At 45.7% G+C, this 12452-nt stretch overlaps 1 protein-coding gene across 1 annotated transcript in view; it reads left to right on the top strand.

The window, feature by feature from the left end:
• ALDH6A1 (aldehyde dehydrogenase 6 family member A1) overlaps positions 1-12452 on the top strand; it is a 261329-nt gene that overhangs the window by 207433 nt on the left and 41444 nt on the right. Inside the window, exons 8-9 of the mRNA XM_053697045.1 lie at positions 11217-11398; positions 11833-12012. Of these exons, the coding sequence (XP_053553020.1) occupies positions 11217-11398; positions 11833-12012 (362 nt within the window). The remainder of the gene's footprint in view (positions 1-11216; positions 11399-11832; positions 12013-12452) is intronic.

Raw genomic sequence — 12452 nt, forward strand, 5'->3', positions numbered from 1 at the left:
ACAGAGGACCCACAGTTTGGGAGCGAGACAGACCAGGGTCTGGAGGATATCTCTGGGCTCCAAGAGGAACTGCTGGATCTCTTGGAAGAGACCTGGCTGCTGGACGATCTGGATTTTATAATTGACCAGGAAGAGGCACTGTTCAAGGAATACAAGAGGATGCTGGATCTCGCTAAGCAGCGTGCCAGGGGCATACAGATCTGGGGTGCAGCCCTCTGGGATTCATGGAGCTCGACCGTGGAGGAGTGGCTGCATAGAAAAATGGAACCAGGGCTGCAGGATCATGATCAGCAGTCTTGCTCTGAGCTTATAGACTTGGACAAGGGAGCCATCCCAGCAGAAGCGCCTCTGCCCAGCACCTGTAACAGCTCCAGGAAACCCAGGAGCGGAGGTAGTCGTCCTCTCTCCCTTTACAGAGAACCCCTTGCAGGGAGAGATGGATGTCGATAACTCTCCCCAGCGGCAGAGCCAGGAGCCGGGAGAGAAGACAGTCGGTCTCTCTCCCTAGCGGCAGAGCCAGGAGAGGAGACAGTCGGTCTCTCTCCCCAGCGGCAGAGCCATCACCTGGGAGCGGAGGTAGTCGTCCTCCCTCCACGTAAACAGAACCCCTTCCTGGGAGAGGAGACAGTCGGTCTCTCTCCCCAGCGGCAGAGCCGGGAGAGGAGACAGTCGGTCTCTCTTCCCAGCGGCAGATCCATCCTTCGGGAGCGGAGGTAGTCATCCTCCCTCCCCTTACAGAGAAACCCTTGCAGGGAGAGACGGGTATCGATATCTCTCCCCAGCGGCCGAATCCCTTTCTGGGAGAGGAGACAGTTGGTCTCTCTCCCCAGCGGCAGCACAGTTTCCCATGGAGCGGAGGTAGCAGACCTCCCTCCCCAGCGGTAGATATCCTAATCAGGAGAAGAGACAGACGGATTCTTCCCTCAGTAGTTTGGCAGGGTCTCTACCCTTTTCTTGTCCCAGAGTATTTCTCACCGAGGGCAGGCATTGCATTGGGCAAGGAGGATAAAAGTGTATACAGTTGGTGCCACATGTTTGGGCACCCATGCTTTACCTGCCCCACCAAGGAGCAACCTCCCCCTCCGGTCTGGGGTGGGAATACAGCTGGGAAGCCGGCACTAGTTTTGTTTGTGGGTGGGTCAGCCGGTACTAAACAGAGTGTCACAGAGAGAGGCAGTGTGGCCATGGAACTTAAGGACACTGGATCTTGTGGGACAGCAATTGTTTTGGAGCCGGCCTTAGAAAACTTGTTTGGGACGTTGCCTTATGTGACTATCCCTGCGCCCAGGGAGCAGGGTATAAACGTCAGCAGGAACCCCCCAGGATGCCCCAAGCTCAGGAGAGATGGACCTCTCCCAGCAACCCGAGAAGTGGAGGGCCACCGTTGGACAGCTCCAGGCCGACCCGTTAAGGGTCTAGTCCGGTCTGCCGAACTGGAGGGGGGAAGATGTCACAGATACCAGACGGCTAAGGCTACTCCCCATCCCCCTACAACCTCACCCCTGTTGTTTCTCAGGGCTCCTCAGAGCAACCACAATCTCTGGAAGCTTTTGGTTGCATGGTTTTGTGTTCCAAAATTGTTTAGAAAAGAGCTGGTCTATGACCTGGAAAACCCTCCTAGGCTGGCTGGGCTCCTGGAACTCCCGGTTGGCCACAGGACTGTCAGGGTTTTTTCCTGACTTGTTTGCCATGTGCTGCTGGCAGCAATTTTACTCACCTCTCTTCCTGACTTGGTGCATTGTGGGGGATTCTGCTCACTTCCTGCACTTCCTTTTATGGCCAGACTGGTTTACATCATCCATGTGAGACAGGATGCAGTCTCAGAATTGTGATGTCATCACTTATTATTTAAAGGGCCTCTGTTCAGTATGCTTTGTCCTTGCGTTGTCTCACACCTGTTTGTGAGAGCTGTGTATTACCTGGCTGTCTGACGTCCTTCCTGGTTCCTGATCCCTGGCTTGTTCCTGACTCTGCTGTTCTCCTTGTTCCTGATTCCGGCTCGTCGCTTTGGCTCCTGACTCGGCTTGTCTGACTACCAGCTCTGGTTTTGATTCCTGGCTTGTTATTTGACTTGTGGACTTTTTATTATTTTTTGCTATTAATAAAGGTGTGATTATTTTTGCACTTCTCGTCTCAGTCTGATTCCTGGCACCCTGACATTATGCAAGGACCATGAATCCTGATGGTGCTAATAATCCACCTTTACCTGCCATAATTTCCAGGATGGATGAACAGGATCACCGCTTGGATCAATTTGCACTAGACCTGCAAACCCTGCTGACTCGCACTGCACATTTGGATCAAAGTGTCCCGCAAGTTATGGCTGCTCCTGTTTCCGCTGCTGCACCTATGCCTACCAGGAGCATGTCCGGTTCTGCACCTCTACCTCAGCGATATGGAGGCGATCCTAATCAGTGCAGAGGGTTTTTTAACCAGGTGGGCATTTACTTTGAGATGTTACCTCAGGTGTTTCTCTCTGACAGAGCTAAGGTGGGATTTCTCATCTCGTTACTCTCTGACACAGCTCTTGCCTGGGCTAATCCCTTGTGGGAGACTAATAAACCTGTGATTTCAAATTACCCTGAATTTGTGGCCTCCTTTCGAAGGGTATTTGATGTTCCAGCTCGCTCCTCCTCTGCTACTAAACTACTCATGTCCATTCAGCAAGGTACAAGATCTGTTGCTCAGTATGCCATTGAGTTCCGTACGCTTACAGCAGAGGTAGGCTGGGACAATGAAGCCCTTGTTGCCGCCTTCTTTCATGGGCTCTCTGATGCGATTAAAGACGAAGTTGCTGCCAGAGATTTACCAGAGGATCTCGAGGCATTGGTGTCTTTTTTGATCCTAATTGACATCAGACTAAGTGAGAGGCCTTCTTTCAAGGAGCGCTTGCGGAAGCCTCCTGTACCGTTGTCTCCTACGTGTTCGTCCCCGCCCATGCCTCCCTCTCCTCCCATGCCTCCTGGTCCCGAGTCACCAGGTACTGCTGAGCCGATGCAGTTGGGATTCACACATCTCTCCGCGGCGGAGAGGGCCTTTAGGAGGAGGGAGGGGCTCTGCCTCTATTGTGGGTTACAGGGCCACCTTTTGAAGTCTTGTCCTACACGTCCAGGAAACGCTCACACCTAAGGTCCTGTCGGGGGCAGACCTTAGGTGGTTTATCCTTGTCCCCGGAACCGCTAAAGGAGAAACCTTTGGTCACGGTTGTCCTTTCCTGGGTGGACTCCTCCATAGTCACCCAGGCTCTTGTTGACTCCGGTGCTGCGGGCTAATTCATTGACAGTGCTTTTGTATCGAAGCACTCCATTCCTGTTTTGCCTCGGTCCGTTCCGCTTGCTATTGAGGCCATTGATGGCAGGCCCCTTCAGCCCGCACTCGTTACTCACGAAACCGCTCCGTTGTCCATGGCTGTTGGGGCTCTCCATTTTGAAACCCTCCAGTTCCAGGTGATAAACTCTCTGCATTTTCCAGTTCTAGGTTATCCCTGGCTCCAAAAGCACAATCCCAGTCTCGACTGGCGCAGTTCCAAAATTTTGTTGTGGTCTCCGCAATGTATTTCCACTTGTCTTCAGAAACCAGTTAAAGTCTTGTGCACTTCTTCAGTATCTCAATTGCCAGAGGAGTACCGAGAGTTCCTAGACGTTTTTGACAAGGTGCGTGCCGATACATTGCCTCCTCACCGGTCTTACGATTGTGCCATAGACCTGCAACCCGGAACCGTTCCTCCTCGGGGCCGGGTTTACCCTCTGTCTGTTGCAGAGAATTGTGCTATGGAGTAGTATGTTGCCGATGCTCTGTCGCGGGGGATCATCCACAAATCCTGCTCTCCTGCAGGGGCTGGCTTCTTCTTTGTGAAGAAAAAGGGTGGCGAGTTAAGACCATGCATCGATTATAGGGGTCTTAATCGTCTTACCATTAAGAATGCTTACCCTATTCTGCTCATTACGGAACTCTTTGACCGCCTCAAGGGAGCTACAGTCTTTACTAAGCTTGATTTGAGAGGAGCGTACAATCTCGTTAGGATCAAGGAGGGCCACGAATGGAAAACAGCATTTAACACCAGGAGCGGGCATTATGAGTATCTTGTAATGCCCTTTGGCCTATGTAATGCTCCTGCTGTTTTCCAGGAATTTATTAATGATGTCCTACGAGATATGTTGCAACAGTGTGTTGTGGTGTACTTAGACGACATCCTCATACACTCACCCACACTTGAGGCTCATCGTTCTGATGTTACACAGGTTCTTCAGAGACTACGTGAGAACGGCCTGTTTTGTAAACTTGAGAAATGTGAGTTCCATCAGACTCAAGTAACCTTCCTAGGTTATGTTATCTCCGTTGCAGGGTTCTCCATGGATCCTGACAAGTTATCTGCAGTTCTGCAGTGGCCTCGCCCAGTTGGTCTTCAGTCTATTCAACGTTTTTTTGGGGTTCGCCAATTACTATTTAAAGTTTATTAAAAACTTTTCTTCCTTGGTCAAACCTATCACAGACCTGACCCGTAAAGAGAATGATCCACTCCATTGGTCACTTACTGCCATTGAGGCCTTTGATATTCTTAAGACTGCCTTTGCTGCCGCTCCAGTTCTGGCTCATCCTAACCCTGTCCTGCCTTTTGTTCTTGAGGTCGATGCGTCTGAGACTGGAGTAGGTGCCCTCTTGTCTCAACGTCCTACGCCTGACGGTTCCTTGCATCCGTGTGGTTTCTTCTCTATGAAATTGTCTCCAGCGTAGTGCAATTATGAAATTGGCCACAGGGAATTACTGTCATAATTTGGCACTCAAGGAATGGAGGCATCTTCTCGAGGGTACTAGCCAGTGCTCATTCTTACTGACCACAAGAATTTAACTTATCTATCTGAAGCAAAACGTTTGTCGCCCCGACAGGCCAGATGGGCGCTATTTTTGTCTCGATTTAATTATGTGGTCTCCTACCTGCCTGGTAGTAAGAATGTTAGGGCTGATGCCCTCTCTCGACAATTTTCGCCTCTGTCCAAGGAGGAGTCTGTACCTACTCCAGTTATACCTCCTGACCATATTTTGGCTACCATACGTTCTAATTTGACTTCTCCCTTGGGGGAGGAGATCCTGGCTGCACAAACCAATGCACCTCCTGAGAAACCTAGTGGTAAGTGTTTTGTTCCTGAGAATCTTCAAACTAAACTTTTGCACACTTACCACTATCCTAAAGCTGCAGGTCACCCAGGCAAGAACCAAATGATTTGGTCTGTCACTCGACAATTCTGGTGGCCAGGTCTTCGTTCTGATGTTGCTGCGTATGTTGCCTCCTCCTCAGTTTGTGCACAGAATAAGACTCCTCGACGTCTTCCTGTGGGTCTTCTTCAACCTATTGCTAATGGTGAGCCTCCTTGGACACATCTTTCCATGGACTTCATTGTCGAGCTCCCTGTTTCCAATGGCAATACTGTTATCCTTATGGTAGTTGACCGTTTTTCTAAAATTTCACATTGCATTCCCTTGAAGAAGTTGCCCACCACTCAGGAGCTTGCTTCAATTTTTGCCTGTTAGGTCTTCCATTTACATGGGTTACCCAAGGAGATAGTGTCGGACCGGGGTAGCCAGTTTGTCTCCAGATTTTGGCGTTCCTTTTGTGCTCAAATGGGGATCCAGCTCTCCTTCTCCTCGGCATATCATCCTCAATCCAATGGGGCTGCGGAACGGTCTAATCAAGCTCTGGAACAGTTCCTCCGTTGCTATGTCTCAGATCAACACAATAATTGGTCTGAACTGTTACCTTGGGCAGAGTTTGCTCGTAATAGTGCTATTAATGCTTCCTCCAAGTTATCCCCGTTCATGGCGAATTATGGGTTTCAACCATCCTTGTTGCCCGATTCATTCATGTCTATGGGTATTCCGGCTTTGGAGGAGCATCTCCGGCAACTCGGTTTCACGTGGGTGCAGATTCAGGATTGCCTTCATCGTTATATGCAGCGCCAAAAGTTCCAGGCTGATCGTAGGCGTCTGCCTGCACCTTCCTACCAGGTTGGTGAGAGAGTTTGGCTGTCCTCCCGCAACTTGAACCTTTGTGTGCCTTCCAATAAGCTGGCTCCCCGTTATGTTGGTCCTTTTCGAATACTCAGACGGGTCAATCCTGTGGCCTACGCTCTTGACCTTCCTCCTCCAATGCGCATCTCCAATGTTTTTCATGTCTCCCTCTTGAAACCATTGGTTTGTAATCGGTTTACCACTGTGTTGCCTCGTCCCCGTCCTATCTTTGTTGGCAACCATGAGGAGTATGAGGTCAGCAGCATTATTGACTCTCGTATGTCCAGGGGCCGCGTACAGTATTTGGTTCATTGGAGGAGCTACGGTCCAGTGGAGCGTTCATGGGTTCCCTCCTCTGATGTTCGTGCTCCCGCCCTCCTCCGTGCCTTCCATGCCCGTTTCCCCAATAAGCCTTTTGTCCTCCCGCGGGGTCGTTGAGGGGAGGGTACTGTCAGGGTTTTTTCCTGACTTGTTTGCCATGTGCTGCTGGCAGCCATTTTACTCACCTCTCTTCCTGACTTGGTGCATTGTGGGGGATGCTGCTCACTTCCTGCACTTCCTTTTATGGCCAGACTGGTTTACATCATCCATGTGAGACAGGATGCAGTCTCAGAATTGTGATGTCATCACTTATTATTTAAAGGGCCTCTGTTCAGTATGCTTTGTCCTTGCGTTGTCTCAGACCTGTTTGTGAGAGCTCCTGTGTATTACCTGGCTGTTATTTGACTTGTTATTTGGCTGTTATGACTTGTTATTTGACTTGTGGACTTTTTATTATTTTTTGCTATTAATAAAGGTCTGATTATTTTTGCACTTCTAGTCTGATTCCTGGCACCCTGACAAGGACAGCAGAACACCCGCTAACTTTACCCCTGGTCGCTCCAGCAACCATGTGCCCCAGAGCTCCGCTCTTTTGGGGATTAGTAGCCCCTAGGGAGGACAAGAGGTGGGGAAATTACCGGAGGAGAACTGCTTTGGGAACCGGGGGTTTTAGACACCCCTACCCCCATAACTTCAACGGGCTGTATCTCCGGTCCCCAATAATGAATCATGCCTCTATTTGGACTGCAGCATCTGGGGACCGAGAGCTTTCAAATGACACCATGGAAGTGCCCCCCGGGATCACCCCAAAACCGTCATCACTGTGTCCTGGGATTCTGTGAGACTATGGTTGCTATGGAGGCGCCGGTCAGTCTGGAGGGGCGGGAATGGCGGGAAAACTGTGGCATTGTCTCCCTGTTTTATCAAGATGAGCTGTGTGTATAAATGGAGTGTATGTTGTACAATAAAATCAGTTCTTGTTTCACCTGAATGCTAGTCTGTCTAGTTATTTGGGTGGGCTCCTGCTACAGTCACTTTCCTGAGCTACATAGCAGCTTGTTCCAGGCAGAGGAAGGACCCTCAGGCAGAGCTACCTAGTCTGGGTAGCTGGAGTCTTCCATAGGGTGGGACCCTGAGTACTGGTGCTGTCGGGCATCAGGGGTGGCTACCGGCTGTGGTCACTTGCCAGCTACATAGCTGCAGTCGGCAGGAAGGAAGCAGGCCCCATTTGGCGGAGCTACCCAGTCGGGGTACCTGGGGTGTCCATCACAAGTATTTTTACTACAATTAAAGTTCAAATAATAAAAAGAAAATTGTACCTACTACGTTCTATTTCTTCTTCTGATTCAGAAGATAATTTTATTTTTAAATCAAAAACTTCTAAGCCCCACGTAGACTTTCTGTCCGAGGACTGGATTCTGATTTGATGATGATTTGAAGAAGATGGCAGCTACGTAACGTGGAGGTAGTCCGGCTGCCATATTTACCCAGTATTACACAAGTTACCAAAAGTGATTACTACAGAAGCAAGGCGGCATGGCAGGAGGGATTTACTGCAGGCGGATCTTCAGTTCTTATATTTCTAGCGCAAATAATGTTAAGGGAAGTGTTTAATGTACCTTTAAGAAATCTATTTTTTTTTTCGTTTCCTACAATCATTTCAAACTAGAAGGTATTCACCTTCTAAGAGATTGTTTAAGAGACAAAGATTGGTTGGTTCAATTGGATCTTACAGATGCTTATCTCACCATTCCCATTTATCATACTTTCAGGAAATTTCTATGTTTCTTTTGGCAAAACTCTTTATGGTAATTTTCTTGTTTACCCTTTGGCTTATCATCTGCTCCCTGGGTATTTACAAAAGTTTTAAATCTGGTAGTTACGTGGTGAAGATTAAGAGGGATTCGCCTAATTATCTATCTAGACAATATTTTAATTATGCACCAGAATTCTTAAATTTTAATAAATCATCTTTCCACTTCTATTCTTCTTCTAGAGAACCTTGGTTTTAATATAAACAAAAATAAATCCATCCTTTCTCCTACTCAAAATTAGTTTTTTCTAGGTTTCTCCATAGACACAATTTTTTCTACTCTCAGCCTTCCGAAAAACAAATTAAAGAACATAAAAAAGGAAATTTCTTATCTTCTAAAATTAAATTATTTTCCTATCAGAAATTTGGCTCGTATTGTCGGGCTACTATCGTCTTCAATTCAAGCCATATTTCCTGCCCCTCTTCACTAGCGTGCTCTTCAACGTCTAGCAATTTCCAATCTAAACAAAGGTCTCTGTTATTCTCACAAAATATCTTTATCTTCAGAAGCGAAGGAGGAACTCCTCTGGTGGTTATCCAACATAGATGCCTGGAATGGCAAAGCGATTTTTGGAAATTCACCAGATCTGATTATAGAATCAGATGCCAGCAAGACTGGTTGGGGAGCCCGCTGTGGAAATTCTATAACCGGAGGGAAATGGTCCCCTTCAGAACGAAATTTCCACATCAATTATCTAGAACTCATAGCAGGATCCTTTGCTATAAAAGGTTTTATAAAAAATTATCCTATACAAATTCTTTTAAAACGGACAACATCTCTGCAGTTCGCTACATCAATCGTTTTGGAGGTACCAAATCAAAACAACTTTCAGATTTAACTCTTCAATTATTCATCAATGTCTCAATTCCAGTATTTATATCCTCGCAGAATACATTGCGGGTTCATCAAATACTGCGGCAGATTTGGGTTTTCGTTTTCTCAGAGATTTAAGTGATTGGAAACTCCTCAGGAAGTTTTTTTCTTCAGATTCAATCCTTAAGAGGTCCGTTTCTTTTAGACCTGTTTGCCGCTCGCTTGAATTTCCAGATAAAACCATTTTTTCAGTTGGCGTCCGGATCCAGATGCCTTAGCTATAGATGCTTTTCTCCAAACTTGGCTCCTTCTAGGAGCTTACGCCTTTCCTCCCTTTTCCATGATTTCCAGAACCATAACTTATATCCGCAAACATCTTAACTCTATTCTGCTAATAACTCCTCTTTGGCCATCCCAACCTTGGTACCCATCCCTCCTGGAGATGTCTTACTTACCTCCCCTCCTTCTCCCTCCTCTCCTTCTCTCGGATCATCTAGGGAACCCTCATCCTCTAATTTACCAGAACTCCCTTCGACTAGTTGCTTGGACAATTTCTGGGTATCTTGGTCTTGCGAAGGCCTTTCTTCAAGAGCTAGTTCTTTCCTCAGAGATTCTTGGGCCCCAGGTACCATAAAATGTTATGTTTCCGCATGGTCCAGAAGGTATGGCTGGTGCGCTCAAAGGAATTTGGATCCCTTTTCAGCTCCTTTGACTCAAATTTTAAATTATTTATCTTTTCTTTTTGATCAAGGTTTAGCCTATTGTTCCATTAATATTGCTAGATCTGCTTCAGACAATTTTATTTTAAACCTATTTCTTCTATTCCTCATATTCTTATTAATTGATTTATTTTGCTTTAAACTAGCAAAATATGAGTCTCTGGGCTTGTAATAAAAATTCTTTCCAGTTAGAATCTTCAAGTTATGGATTTCAAATTTTTCAACTTTCTTCAAGTTTCTGTTTCAAAGACTTTTTAATTTTTCAATCCAACATTGGTTTCTTTCTTTTTCTACATTTTCCTTTGTTTGATGAACTTTGTTTATTTTTTGCATAAATTCAGAAAGAGGACAGTTTGGGTCTTACTGGTAATTTATTTGGATATGTTAATGACTCTGGTCTTTTTTGTCACTGTCCACTCAAAATGTTATCTCATTGGTCTCCATTTTTCTGGCAGTTTGTTCTTTGTTTTATTTTTAAATTTTATATGATGTTTTAACTGTACTTTTAAATGCTGTCCTGAGAAGTAAATTGAAGGATAATGCAAAATATGTGTCTCTGTGTCTTTAATAAAATCTAGATTATATCTACACTAAAGTTAGAATAATCGGAATGACCTAATCTTGTCCAACAGAGATTTGGCTGGTGAAGTATTATCCCTGTTATCTACGGATGGTGAGAGGATAATGTTGAATTCCTTTCTTCTTTTACGATTCAGACAGAGCACACATTTTTTTTACAAAGTTTCCAATTGACTTCTATTATCAAATTTGCTTTCTTATCATGCTGTTCTTGAATGAAGAGATTGCCTAAGTAGGTAGCGTGCAGATGTCTGGTGCTGTCAGCTATGGATCTTGCAAATGTAAAGTAGAAGTTAGAAAGTGTTTTGCAATCTGAATCATGAAAGAAAACATGGTGTTTCATGTCCCTTTAAGCAATAGATTTTTCTTCAGGACTATTTGGAGAAGGTTTGTCAGCCAGTTCTCTTATAGGACAAATTTTGCTCTGTTGCTTTTAAATCATAAGAACTTAGCTAAGATTCCTCATGTTCACGAGATTCTAGCTAGAATTAATCCTTTTGTTTATCTAGTGATTCCTAGTTGGCGTCTTAATATGGGATTAGCCAATTCTCTTAAAGAACATATTCTGTCTGTTTCTGTATCTCAGGAAGTTAACTAAATTTTGTGAGATTCTAATGCAGGAAAGTTCTGTTGACTGCTGTGGCTGATCAGTAACATGCCAGCCTTACCTTTTTAGTTTCTACTATTCCATGGTGGTCTTGGGTATAAGATCCTACATGGATTGATCTTGTGGACTCTCGCCATCTTATGATGCTTGCCTGGTAAATGTATTTCATGATGCTGAGATTCCACAAGTCCTGCCCTTGTTATTCTCTACAGTTTTCTTTACAACTTGTATGCTCTTCTTAAACATAGAGGTGGTTATTCCTCCTAGTGCACTGGAGTGTAATCCCACATATATCTTGTGGACATTCATCATCATCAAAGAAATGAATTTCAGTTAAGCATACATTTTGTTTTTCAGGGGATCAACCTGGGGCAGACCTGGGGCCTCTTATCAGCCAAGCAGCTAAGGAGCGTGTCTGCAACCTGATAGAGAGTGGAATCAAGGAAGGGGCCCATCTGTTGCTGGATGGTCGAAGAGTCAAAGTGAAAGGCTATGAGAATGGCAACTTTGTTGGACCAACGATTTTAGGAAATGTGAAGGTAATAACAAAATGAGGGGTTATGGGACCTGGGAAGAGTGAAGTGGAGAACAAAGAAGCGGGGATAAAAAGAAGCATAGATTGCATGATTATATAAGCTATGAGTGGAGGTTCTGTACGTGTGCAATAGTATAGAGATCTAATAATCGGAGTAGGGCTGTGTGTGATCAAAGTAGTAGTCAGGGATATAATAGAATTACAGCTTAATGGTCAGCTATTTAATACAAGTTAGTGGCATTCAGTTATATAAGAAGAGCTTGATGCAAGCAGCAATACTACTCAGGGACATAATAGGCGTATGGATGAGTGTGAGTGGCTTCTATTGGGCGATCTAATAGGAATGCAGCTTGCTACAAGTTGCACAGTATTCAGGGAATTAAGGGAGTACAGCTGAGCATTTAGGGATTGTTTTAATGGTTTTACTGGTTCTTGCAGCCTGAAATGACCTGCTATAAAGAGGAGATATTTGGTCCAGTTCTGGTTGTGTTGGAGGCAGAGACATTGGATGAAGCAATTGAAATTGTTAATAACAATCCCTATGGAAATGGAACTGCCATATTTACCACAAATGGGGCAACTGCTCGTAAATACACCCACTTGGTGGATGTGGGGCAGGTATGTATTTCTCTGAAGAATGATGAGAAGGCTATATTTTTACATCTGTACATAAAAAGGGTACTTGTTGCAGTGTGTTGTGGATCTTAAAGATGGTCTCTCTGCCCCTGTGCTGTGTGTCCCATAGGTCCAGGGTGCAGTGAGTGTGTTGTAGACTTTACAAATGGTCTCTCTGCCCCTGTGCTGTGTGTCCCATAGGTCCAGGGTGCAGTGAGTGTGTTGTAGACTTTACAAATGGTCTCTCTGCCCCTGTGCTGTGTGTCCCATAGGTCCAGGGTGCAGTGAGTGTGTTGTAGACTTTACAAATGGTCTCTCTGCCCCTGTGCTGTGTGTCCCATAGGTCTGGGGTGCAGTGAGTGTGTTGTAGACTTTACAAATGGTCTCTCTGCCTCTGTGCTGTGTGTCCCATAGGTCCGGGGTGCAGTGAGTGTTTTGTAGAC

Source organism: Bombina bombina, chromosome 1 (genome assembly GCF_027579735.1).
Source record: "Bombina bombina isolate aBomBom1 chromosome 1, aBomBom1.pri, whole genome shotgun sequence".
NCBI classification, from domain to species: Eukaryota; Metazoa; Chordata; class Amphibia; order Anura; family Bombinatoridae; genus Bombina; species Bombina bombina.